This window comes from Mauremys mutica, chromosome 15 (genome assembly GCF_020497125.1).
Source record: "Mauremys mutica isolate MM-2020 ecotype Southern chromosome 15, ASM2049712v1, whole genome shotgun sequence".
Lineage (NCBI taxonomy): Eukaryota > Metazoa > Chordata > Testudines > Geoemydidae > Mauremys > Mauremys mutica.
In genome coordinates, this window is record NC_059086.1 from 26,737,864 (window position 1) to 26,751,015 (window position 13,152).

General features: G+C 49.0%; 1 protein-coding gene across 1 annotated transcript; it reads right to left on the bottom strand.

The window, feature by feature from the left end:
• Positions 1-3,422: 3,422 nt before the first annotated feature.
• On the bottom strand, positions 3,423-12,446 carry LOC123350592. Its single transcript, XM_044989241.1, has 6 exons — positions 12,324-12,446; positions 8,447-8,485; positions 6,813-7,100; positions 6,157-6,228; positions 4,585-4,674; positions 3,423-3,520 (listed from the first exon to the last, which is right to left on the bottom strand). Exons 1-6 carry the CDS (start codon positions 12,391-12,393, stop codon positions 3,423-3,425), a joined length of 657 nt encoding a protein of 218 aa, XP_044845176.1. The 5' UTR covers positions 12,394-12,446.
• Positions 12,447-13,152: the final 706 nt, after the last annotated feature.

Genomic DNA, 13,152 nt, shown 5'->3' on the forward strand with positions numbered 1-13,152 from the left:
TCCCCTCCTTCCCAGCCGCATGAAACAGCTGTTTCGCTGCGCAAGCACTGGGAGCTGGGGGTGGGGGAAGCAGGTGCTCTCTCGAGTGATCAACATTCACTCTCTTTCTTGAAAGATCAACTCTCCTTTGGGGAAAAATAATAATGGCAAAATCCCAGACATTTTTAGATATTTAAAAATTCCTCCTGGACAGCAATTAAAAAGCAAGACATGTCTGGGAAAATATGGATATATGGTAACCCTTCACACAGGAGATTCAGACAAGCCCTGACAGAGAACCCAGAGGGGGAAGGAGATGGTCAGAACAAACAGGCAGTAGGAGGGCAGTGGGGCTCTGGCACCATCTAGAGGGGAGAGGGAAGCCCAGTTGGGAGCCAATGGCCTTAACCCCAGAAATGTCCTGGGAGGTTCCCCAGCAAACTCACAGCCTAGACCTGGGCAGGGGATCAGCGGCTCCCCCTGCTGCACACACACCCCACTTAGGCAGGTCAGGGATTGGGGGAGCTGCAGCCCTGGCTTATGGAGGGAAAGGAAGTGATGAGGGGCTGCCTGGGCCCAGGAAGGGGGAATTAACCCCAGCTGCAGGGCCAGGGAGAGAGACTGAGGGGACAGGCTGCTGCTCCCTGTTATTGCCAGGCTGCTGGGCTGTGCAGCATCCCTGCCTATGGAGCCTGCTCCTGGCTTGCTTCAGTCCAGGATGGCTCTGCTCTGGGTCCCATGAGGAAGTTTCCGGTTGGGCGGATGAAATCTCTGAGATTAGGTCCCTGCTGTCCATGTGCGGCCAGCCGGGCAGTACTGCGGGAGGACAAATGCTTGGGCCTGTGTGTTTGAGTTTCACACAATGAGGATCAGGAGGTGTTTAGATAAATTCATCTCCCCCCTGTGCCTGTACCCAGCCCCCATCTGGCCGGCCCAGGCCTGTGGGGAGCGCAGGGTCCATGGCTTGGCAGAACTCCATAGTTCTCGAGGGGAGCCGAGCTCCTGAGCATCCAAGAAGGAATCAGCATTGCACAAATTCACACTGCAGCTTTATTACAATGGGAAAAAACATGCTGATATCTGCCCTAGTGTCCAGAAAATTCCAAACAACGAAGGGGAGCAGGGATGGGGAAGGCTAAGAGAAATGCATTCAGACAGCAACGACATGTTGGGGAGCGGGTAAGAGCACAGAAGGATCTGAAGACAGAGACACGGAGCAGAAAGATTTTCCCTAAAACTTGACAAAGTTCTGTGGCTACTCAGCAACTAGCCCATTAGGAGCCCCTGGCCTCTGCCCACCATTTCAGAGTCAATGCAGGCAGTAGGTGCAGGCTGTGCTGTGTTTCAGAAGCTGGAGCGTTAGCTGGGCCTGCCACGGACTTTCCCTATGACGGCGTATGTTGAAGTCTTGTTTTCCTGCACCCGAGGAAGCTTTAAAACAAAAATAAAATCTTGTTATTCCTCTGCTAACTCCCAAACCCCAACATCTAGAAAATGACACCGCAGCAGAATACCGCTTGAAGGGAGTTACAGGCAGCTGGTCAGAATATGGAGAAACAGTTTTGCAAAAAATACATGTATTTTTTTGCATCTCATTAGTTCAAGATAGAATCAATTTTTTTATTTTTGTACAATTTGCCATTTATTTTTTTTATCATCATTCTCAACAAATGTCATCAAAATCATTATACTTTTTATTTATTTACTGAAAGCCCAGTTCTCAGTAAACAGTTTTAGCAACCACTTTGATATAAATGTTCATCAAATTTTTGCAAACAGAATAGAAAATTTCAAAAGATTCCTGCAGGATTTTGTAAAAATTTTAATTTTAGAAAAAACTCTTTTTTCTACAAAAAATCTTTTCAAAAATTTTCAATCAGCTCAAGTACAGAGGCAGGAGTCGGTAGAGACAGAAAACTGGGCAAAAAGAGAGAGAAATCTTGTCTTTTCCATGTGTAATTAAAAGCAATAATTGCTGTGGCCGAAGTTCTGGGTGAGATGCAGGAATCGCTGGCTGAGACGCTGCAGGAGCACAGACCAGACCATCACAGGGGTCCATTACAGTATCTGAGGCTGCTCCCTACACCCGGCAGGGCAGAGAAAGGAATTTAAGTCTTGGCTCACACCCCCAGCGCTGAGGTCACCCCTACTGTACTCTACCACTTGACATGGGGCATATTCTCGCTGGGACGTCCCAGATCCTGAGCCAGGATTCAACCGACACCGCGACTCACCCTGGCTGCTCCAAACTCTCTGATGGCAGCATCTGGGGAGAGAGTTAGCAGAGAGCAGAAGGGTAAGCGCTGTTCCCTGGGAGAGCCCCCCACAGAGATTTATCTATTGCTTGATCTAGGTGTTCAATAATAACACAGCCTAGCACTGACCCCAATGTCCGGTCACAGCCTTAGACTATACACCATGGGGTCTATTCACTCCCCACTCCCCCAGCACAACCAGCGCAGCGCTGGCTTGTGGTCACAGCACCTGCTCTCCTGCTGAACGTGAGAAATTCCCCTCCCAGACCTGACCGGTTCTTTAAATGGACACATTTCACTGGGGCGGTTTGGTCTATCTGGGGCTGGGTGTGAAATGGAAACTGCTGTGAAATAAACACAGCGGCAGCACCAGAAGCCTGAGACAGCCCAAAATAAGCACAGGCTGGGGCTGGGGGACCACATCAGGGTTTCACTGAGGTGTCAGCTCTAATTGTGTTATTGCAGCTGCAAGGGTGTGAGTGAGAGCAGAGATGTGGATGCCAGTTATTGTTATTATTATTTAACATGTCTATGGGGGTAGTGCCTATAGATCACAGCAGGTCGGGTCCCCCAGTGCCAGGCGCTGGAGGTTGGTGTAACACACAGGGAAGTCTCTGGCCTGTGCTGTACAGGAGATCAGACTAGAGAATCACAGGCCTTAGGAGCTATGAATTATAGCACAGGGGTAGTTTTAACCCTCCCTCAGTGCAGGGAACTGGACTCAACAACCCCTTGAGGCCCGTTCCAGCCCTCCAGCTCTATAATCCTCTGTTCTCACTTTTCAGATGTGTAGCCCTCCCCATTCGTCAGACCTCGGGCAGTGAATTGGGGCCAGTGGAAACACAGCCAGATCAGACATGGGCTGGAGCAGAGAGCCCGGTGTGGGCACTGCATAGGGGGAGTATGTTGAGGTGAGTCACAGCTCAGCAATGCAGCTTTTGGGACATCAGCAGGAGTCAGTTTGTGTGTCTGCTGCTTGTCACACCCTTCCTCCTTCGGCTTGTTTTTCCAGCTGTGTTCAGTGATCAAACCCTTACGCCCAGATCTTCAAAGGTATCGAGGCTCTGAATTTACACTGAACTAAAGTTAGGACCCTAAATAAACTCTGAGAGTTGGGGCAGGGGCTGTCTTTTGACTGTCTGTTCAGCACCTGGGGCACCATTCCCCAGGCATGCAGAGCACCAGGCCTTACCCACACACAAGTAGTAAGGGGGAAGTATAGGTCCTTACACTGGATCTGCTCCTCCGTGGGTGTGTTCTCAGTGCTGCAGTTTGGGAGCTGTTCCCTGTCGAAAACAAGTGTGGAACATGTCAGTGTGGCGGGATATTGCTCTGTGTTTATGGTGCACACGCTGCCACTGAAATAGTGCATTAGAACTGATACAGAGAGAGAGGCCGGGCAATCCCAATGGATCCTTAGGGGATCTGCCCACATTCAGTCCCTGTCCCACTCACCAGGGAACATTCCAGGGTGGCTGGGAACTCAGTTCCCCATCCCCCACACCTCCCTGCATCACACCCTGGGGACACGACCAGAATCACAACCCCAGGCGAAGGTATCCTCCTTCCTACCTTGGACATCTCCGTTTAGCTGCAATGGAAAGAAAAAGGAAGACAGTTGTTGTTGGCAGGTTCCCAGCCACCCCTCGCTCCCTACCCGACCAAGAGATGGGCTCCATGATCCTGTGGTCAGGACTGGACTCTGTGCCATGGTTACAGTGGGCTTTTCAGAGCTGCCCAAGGGATTCAGAGGACAAGTTGCCAAGTTAGTGTATCCAAATCTCCTGGCCAGTTTTGGCAATCTCAGCCTTAACATAGCTCACCTGAATAGCCCCCTGGAGCCAAGCAGGCTTCTGGCTGAGCCAGGACAGTAGCCAGCATCTGCCTCCTGTATGATGTATCCATCCCTCCACCGGGGCCTAGGATGGACTAGGGGTGGTATTTGCCAAAGTTCCCATGGGATTAGGGAGCTCACACCCCACTGTAAGGCCATGGCAATTCAGCTCCTACTTTCCTTGGCAGCTTCTGAAATGGCCCCGTAGGCATTTGGGGCAGCATTTCTGAAAGCACCAGAGTGACCAGGCTGCTTAAGTCCCATCAAAAGCCATGGAATGTAGCTGCCTTTGTTACATAGGATCGCTGAAAAATGCTCCCCATGTTCTCTCCCTGACATGGCCACTGTCCGCTCACAGCCTTGTAGGTTGACCAGACAGAAAATGTGAAAAATCGGGATGGGGGTGGGGGGTAATAGGAGCCTATATAAGAAAAAGACCCCAAAATCGGGACTGCCCCTATAAAATCAGGACATCTGGTCACCCTACAGCCTTGGGCTGAGGTCCCTGTCACCTACCTTTCTTCACCAGCAGACAAATCAGTGGAGCCAGAGAGAGGACAAAGAGCCCTGCGATTCCCCAGATGGCCTCCAGTCCCAATCGCCTTCCTGGGAAAACCAGACGAATGTGAACAATCCTGCGGGAGCCGGCACTGAAGAGTTCATGCTGCAGGTCTCCCCACACCGGGGGTCATGCTGGCTGTGTGTCACTCCTGGATTATGGCTAAGACAGTCCCAGCCATGGCTGGGCCCACACGGGCCTGTCTGTGCTCCCTGCTCCTGCCCAGGCCAACTCTTGACAGCAAAGTCATTGCAAGAGCTAGCCAGGGAGTGATGGAGACCTGAGAGTAACCATCCCCAGAGAGAGCTAGGGGCTTCCAGAGACACGGGGCACATTCAGCAGAGAGCAGACAGGGAAACTAATGCACTGGGATGGGGACCTACAGAACTACATAGCAGGGCCTGTCGTTCCCAGGACCAGCGCCCCTTGGCTGTTCTCCAGGAGGGACAGAGTGAGGGGAGATGGGAAGGAGCTAGGAACTACTCCCTGGGGGCAGGGGAGTGTGAGGATATGGGAGCAGGAATGCTGAATATGAGTCTGGACAATACAGACAGACCCATTTCCCTGGCCAGTGCTGCGTACTCTGGGTCTTGGACCATGGCTCTTCGGGCAGGGTTGGTAGACCCTCCTTGCTCACTCTAAGGCTAGTTCAGCTCTGGAACAGGCTTCCAAGGAAGGTTGTGGAATCCCCCTCATGGGAAGTTATTAAGAACAGGTCAGACAAACCCCTGTCAGGGATGGTTTCAGTCCTGCTTCAGTGCTGGGGGCTGAACAAGGTGACCTGTCAAGGTCCCTTCCAGCCCCACATTTCTATGACTCTGTTATTACATTCCCGATAAAGTCTTCTGTGGCTAGTAGGGGGAGGGACTGGGCTGGAGCAGCACTTGATGCATCTCTTAACCCAGCTCTCATTGCTATATCCCCATAATGAGGAGTGTTTAGGGGGGCCATGCTCCGGAGCTGCCCTGGCTGGTGGAAACATCAGCTGGGTAGGAACAGGCCTGAAAACTTTGGTCCCAAAGCTGGTTAGAAATTTTTTATTGTTATTTATTTATTTTTGTTCTCTGCAGAAAATTGTGAAGAAAATGAAAAAAAAAGTTTGGTTTTGAATTTCAAAGGAAATTTGAATTTTGCCACAGAACTCTTCATTTAATCAAAGCCTCAATTTTTCATTGGAAAAAAGTGTTGACAGAATTCCTAATAGTTCTCCTGTGCAGCCCACCCCTTACGCCAGCCCTGGGAGATAATGCCAGCTGGGAGCTGCAAGATGAACTGTGGGGAGACAAACTGATAATCTCCTGTACCCTTGGCCAGCTGCCTTTGCCCTGGACTCCCCCAAACTCTCTGAAGTGGGGTAGGTTGGAGGAAGACGCTCAGCTGGGACTCCTCAAGGATGCCCCTTTCTAGCTTAGCATGTTGGAGAAACACTGAATTAGTGCCTCATGCATAGCCCAAAGCACTCAGTGGAAATCTTCCCACTTCCTCCTGTGAGTTGGGAATCTGGCCATTAGTGAATACAAATTATTTACCATCAGGAATTGATTTTTTCTCAGAGCTGCCGCTACTGCTGTGATCAGCATCACCAGAGTGAACACTCCTGTCTGGGAAATAAACACACAAAGAATCACACCATGTTAGCCCCTTTTAGCCAAATCTGCAGACACTGTGCATCAGATATGCGATAACTCCCAGAGCTGATCACTCTGGGTCTGGTGGAACTTTAACATCAATGAGCTGGTGTAAATCAGCATCACTGCACTTGTGTCAATGGGCCTGATCCCGATCTGGTGTAAATCAATGTCATTCCCCTGGAGTCAATAGGCCAGATTCCAGCTGATGTAATAATAATAACAATCAATTAGAATGCACTAGCACCTGGAGGCCAACTCTAGGTCTCATTGTGTTGGGAGCTTTACAGACATGATAAATGTCAGTCCGTGCTCCAAACTGAAAACATCATGGTGGATCAGACAGACAAATGGGCCAAGGGATGGGATTGGAAAATGGGGTAATGAACCTAATAGGCTGTGCACAATCCTGAGCCGCTTCAGCTGTGATCATGGCTCACTCCTGCCTCATCATTACCTGGTTCCCATGGCTGAAACCCACATCATTTTAAAATGCCTGACACCAGCCAGCTGCTCCCTTCCCCATCCTTGCATTGTGTTGGAGTCCAGCATCTCACCTGTTACATTCAAGGTCCAGGGGAGACTCAGACGAGAATTGTTCACCTGGTTCTGGTTGATCCTGTACTGGTACATAAATCTAAATTGGCCTGAGTTCTGCACAGAGATTTTATATTGATACAGTGACTGGCCTGGTGTGGTCAATTGGCTGGAGATTTCTTTGCCATCCTGACAGAAAATAACTAGAGCAGCTAAACTGTTGGGACGAAGGGAACACTGAGCCGAAACGGAGTCCCCGACCTGAGCTGAAGAGGTGCTCAGGGACAATGTAGGAGAAGGAAAGTCACCTGCAACAAGAAAGAGAGACGAAGGGTACGACTACACCACACAACCCTGACACAGCAGCAAGTCTCAGAGACCAGGTCAACTGGCTCAGACTGGTGGGGACACGTTAGGGGTCTAAAAATTGCAGTGTAGACATTTCCGCTTAGACTGGACCTCAGGCTCAGAGACCCAGCAAGCGGGGAGGGCCTCAGAGCCTGGGCTCCAGCCAAAGTGGGAACATCTACACTGCTCTTTTTAGCCCCGTAGCTCAAGGCCCACAAGCCTGAGCCAGTTGAGCTAGGCTCTGAGACTCACTGTTGTGGGAGTTTTTTGCAGTGTAGATGTGCTCTAAAAACATGCCTCTGAGAGGAGACTAAGAGCCTCTCTTCACTGCAGCGTTAAACTCGAGTTATGACTCAAAGGTTGCTCCTAACTTGAGTCCCGTCCACGTACAAATCCCTTAACTCAAGTGTGGTGATGCTCTTATCGGGAGCTGGCCAGCCCAAGAGGGGTATATGCTAAAATGTGAGTGAGCACAAAGCTTCAGCTGTTACCACAACCACTGTAGTGTGGACACAGGCTAGCACTCAAGTACCAATAGTCCTCCAGTGCCTTCCCACAGTTCCCCTAGTGTGCTCAGAAAGGACAGACAAGTTCTCCTACTATTCATCTCTCAGAGCCATGGGACAGGCCCCCAGAAGCCTTAGCCCCACACTTGGGGGAGCGCAGGCCAGCGTGGGCACAGCAGTGCCAGCATGGCTGTTCTCACATGAGCTCGGCTAACTCGAGAGGAGTCACTGAAGTGCAGATAACTCAAGTTAGTTCTGCAGTGAAGGCAGAGCCAGGCAGGGAACTAAGCATTAGTGATGAATTAATGAGAAATACACTTGGCTGATGGAACGAGCCATCTGTCTTCACGTTGGAATAAAACTAAATACGGTGCAATGCAGGAGATTTAAGACAAATTCATTCTAGTGCAGTGCCCGGGTCTCATTAACACACTCCTGTATTAGCACCAAGTCTGCCAAGATTCACACATGGAAAGTTTGTTAAACATCTATCGCAGCGACAGATCCCCGGCTCGTGTAAATCAGCCCTGCTCCATTAGAATCAACAGAGCTAGGCTGATTTATACTTGCAAAGGATCTTGTCCAAGTGTCTTTAATTTTCATTAATGTTTATGGTCTGTCACTGTGAGAAATTCCATTTACAGTGTCATTACTAGGATTTCAGGCAGGAATCATGCAAGAGGCATTCCCCACCCAACCCCCTCCTACACCTCCCCATCCACCCTCCCATTGCCATTGTCTGGGGGTTTCACTCCTTTCTGTGTCTCCTCTTCATCCATGTTCCTTGTGCTCTCACTCACCTGGGGAGCTGCAGGGCTCCTGGCCTGTGACACCGGCACCTGCACCAGACAGCAAGAGAGGGGTGAGTGGCAGACACAGCAGCTCTAACTATACAAACAGCTACACCGGGGTGACATTAACCTTGATAATTAAGCCAAAGCAAGCCAGGAAATCCCATGTTAGGGGTAAATGCAAGAGCCCTAGGCTCCGATCCCTCAATTGGATCTGTGTAGATTCAAGCCCAAGATCAAGACCCTTCACTCTACCCATCAGTTACTGTGCAATTTACAAGGTGCCATGCTAATCCCAGAAGTTACAAGACATCCCCTATTAGATCAGCCCATCTCTCTGACACGCCAACACAGAATATTTTCTAGTGCTTCTTATCATCTTATAGGTCCTTGTAAGATTCCCGTTACTGGGGTACCTGAGCACCTCCCACACAGCCATGAATTTAGCCTTCCAGAGCTCCCAGAGGGCAGGGGAGGGTTATTATCCCCATTTCCCAGGTGGGGAAGCGAGGCACAGACTGAGTGGTGTCCCTCTGGAAGTCAGAACTGGGACTGGGGCTAGGGCCCTTTGAGACCAATTCCAGCACCTTAGTCACAAAACCAGCCTCTGCTTTCAGCCCCAGGTGTTCTAAAGATTCCAAATGCCGGGGTTCACTCCCCTTCCCCCGGGAGCTTGCACAGTCACCCTGGACCCAGAGCATGTGGGGCTAAAGTGGAATGCACAATCTGAGCACTGCCCCAGTGCGTGTCTGTGGCAATGCCTGGCGGGACTTTTGTAAGTGCCTAAGAGACAGAACTGGAAAGAAAAAAAGTGTTCTTTTTTTTAAAAAAAGCTTTATTTTAGAAAATGAAAAGTTTTGGTATCAATGGTAAGGCTTCATCTGGGTATCGTGTATAGCCCCGGTCACCCACCTGGTCACTGTGTAGCCTGAGTCACCTCACCTGGATACCACGTGCAGTCCCGATCACCCCACTTGGGTGCCATGTGCTGCCCTGGTCACCTCACCTGGGTACCATGTGCTGCCCTGGTTATTTAATCCTCAATGTTGAGAAAGCTCAGAAAAATTACAGAGTGGCCAAAGGAAACATGAAAAATATAAAAATGAGAAAAGAGGGGAAAACCTGGCCACTCTTTCTTCTGTTGCAGATGGGGTGACCAGGGCTGCCTATGGTGCCCAGGTGGGGTGAAGGGGGCTACACACCATAACTAGGTGGGGTGACCAGGGTTGCACATAATAAATGGGACATTGTTCATTTTGTTGCATTCAGGGGGAAGAAAAAAGGAAAACTGGGTTAAATGAAAATTTTAAAAAAAAAATTCTAAATTTCAAAAGCTTTCAAAAATATTCCTTTCTTTTTTTTTTTTAACAAAAGCAAACATTCCTTTCATCTGGAACCCCATGAAATGGCAACAACTCTGAAATTTAATAATGTATCATAACAGTGTTTTTGCGTGTTTTTATACAGCTCCATTTTGGAACATAAACCCCAGGGACTTTCAATGGCCTTTCTGCTCCTACATCACTCAGGCGGTTTTGAAAATCCCACCCACAGCCACTTAGTCCATGCTAACATCATATTTCTGACAAAAATATTGTATTAGATAATAAAATGTTGCTGTTCTCAGAGTTACGCTCTGTCTGTGACTGGATGGAGTGAGGACATATTGTGCAATGTCTGCACTATGGAAAGGAACGTGGCTTGCGTAAGGAGGAGTTTGAACTGGAATTTATAGTAATATCAGTATTCTACATGATCAAAATGGAGTGTTTAATAATGTATAACCTTAGATCCTGATCTTGCAAACAATTAAACACACACACAACTGTATTTGTGAGAGTAGCGCTGTTGACTTCAATGTTTCAGCTCACATGAGCAAAGTTGTGCATGTACAAGATTGGGATTTTAAGGGAATAGCCAGAGCTGGTGTAAATTGGTATAGCTCCATTAAATTCACTTGAGTTATAGGACTTTATGCCAGCAAAAAGCTTTAGTATTTCTTGGTGTCTGTCTTCCAAACTAACAGAACTGCTGCTCCATATGGGCTTAAGCTACATGCTAAGTCTGACGTTTTAAAGTTCACCCAGTATTTGCATTATTTGTTCTAACAAATCCTAATGTAAGTTCCTCAGTGAGAAATGTATGTGTCTAAAGTATTTATTATTATTTCAAACACATCTGGAGTCTAAACTGAGGCTTTTATATCCCAATCAAGCAAATAATATGAATTGTCTAGAGCTTTAAAGACAAAGACAAAAGCAAGTGTCTGAGGGTTATAATGGGTTAATAAACCTGCCATGAATAAGTGCCATTGGCTCTAGTCCTGCAGCTGAACTCCTGGTGCCCAGGCAGATCCAGCTGTAGGGCTCAGGCTACCTCAATAACAATATAGAGCCTGATCCTCAGCAGGCATACGTTGGAATTCTCCGCCGACATCAGTGGAGCTGTTTTATACCAGCTGAGGATCTGGCCCATTGTACCACATGATTCCTATGACACCAAAACCGGCATACATTGCCAGCCCATGTCATCTGCATTATTGCCTGGATTGCAGTGGATGCTACTAAGAGAAATGCTGAAGCAAGTAAAATCAATAAATCAGCCTCCTTGCCTAGCTCATCATTAGCCTCATTTTTTTACTTCAGAATTTGGAAATTTGAAACATTTCAACCAGTTCTGTAATTGATCAAAAAACAGGAGTGTGGGGAAATTCAGTGGGAAAATTATCCTGATTTTATTTGTAAATTTTGAAATTTCCTGGAAATTTTGAGCAGCTCTCAGTCCTGTGTTTTTCCCTGACTTGATTAAATATCTGGTTACATCAGGGACACCATTTGTGTGCCCTGGGTCTCACCATGGCTATCGATGGAAGGCCCCAATTGGGAATCATACAAAGTTTGGATATTTGCAAGGCAGATTAAAGTCTCCATTAAAGTTTAAGAAATTTGTTCTAATAGTATAACACTCCTCACCCATGTAACTTGCTGAAAACATAGAACACAAACATTAATGATCTTCACAACATTTTTTTACTGTCTCTACTTTCCTAATCAGCTTTGACTCTTTCTCCTTGTCTCTGAAATGAGCTCCACACAGCGAACCCTAACCCAGTCATTTCCTGACTTGTACCCTCAATATCATCTTTTTAATGCAGGTCCATTCTATGTACTATTAAAGATCTGCTCACTGGCTCAAGCTTTCAAAGCTCTGTAGGTGATTTGTATGCTCAGTTGCCATGAATTTGAACATGGTGTCCAAATCCCTTAGGCAGGGGCGGCTCTAGACATTTTGCCACCCCAAGCAGGGTGGCACGCCGCAGGGGGCGCTCTGCCAGTCGCCAGTCCCGCGGCTCCGGTGGACCTCTCGCAGGCGTGCCTGCGGACAGTCCGCTGGTCCCGCGGCTCCAGCGGACCCTCTGCAGGCACGCCTGCGGGAGGTCCACCGGAGCCGCCTGCCGCCCTCCCAGGGACTGGCAGAGCACCCCCCGCGGCATGCCGCCCCAAGCACACGCTTGGTGTGCTGGAGTCTGGAGCCGCCCCTGCCCTTAGGCAGCTTTAAAAATCTCAACCACAGGGTATAGTATATCTGTGAGTACAATACACACACAGAGGGACATTATATATAAAGTAGAATAGCTAGTTATCAAAACAATGTTCAGAAATTGGTAAGAAACTTTGGCCCACAAATTTCAAACCAGCTTTTAACCCCAACATGAAATAACTGTTTAGAGCTCAGTATAATATTCACGTGCAGCTGTTCATTTAAACCATTTTTACCATAAATTCCCCTCCCACCAGGCTAGTCCCCACATCCCCCAGAGCCCAGACAGAGCCATAAACCTGCCGCCCCCCCAAGCCCCTAGGCGGACAGCTCACTACACACTCACAGAGCAGCCACAGCAGGATCATGAGGGGATTGAGAGCCGGCGACTCAGCCTGAATATCCCACAGCAGCATCTAGTCTAGGTCTCTGATGAGCAGCCACCGGGACTCTGTGCCCCAGGTCCCTCCTTTTCCCCTCCTTCTTCCGACCCGGACAGGCTCTGGGCTCTTGTAGTGTGTCTGAGAGAGGCCCTGATGTGTCTGTGGCCAGACGGACCCTCCCCCCATGAGATGAGAATGGAAACATTATTCAACACCACCACCCCCGTGTCTGGTCTCTACATCAGGGAGAGCTGGACCCCCTGGTTTCCCACAGAAACCTCCCTGTGACAGGCTCAGTCCCACTGAGCCAAAACTAGTGAATTTCTAAACCGTTCCCAGGAAAAGGGCAAATTCCTTGTGACAATTTCCACCATTTTCCCACTAGCTCCAGCTGCTGGTCTCCCCTGGAACAGGAGACAAAAGGGAATGTTCTTGACATGAGCTAGTGTCTGTCTTGGCATCTCCACCCTCCACAGCCCGCCACATGCATCACTGCCGGGGCGGGAGTTGTGTGGGGGAGTGAATTTATCACAAAATGATGCACAAGGGTCGTTAACATCTGTTCTGAGCTCCCCGCCTGCTCTGGTAATGTCAGCTTTCACTCCACTGGCCACTTCACTGCGCACACTCAGCCCATGCCTCCTGGGGCTCTGTGACCCTGTCACACTGACCCAGGCCTGCTCGGCGCAGGCATATGGCTCAGGCAGATGCTGTAGCTGTAGAACAACCAGACATGGAGAGGGAAGGAATGAAAACCCAGCATGTCCCAGGTGTTCAAGTGAAGGGAACCTG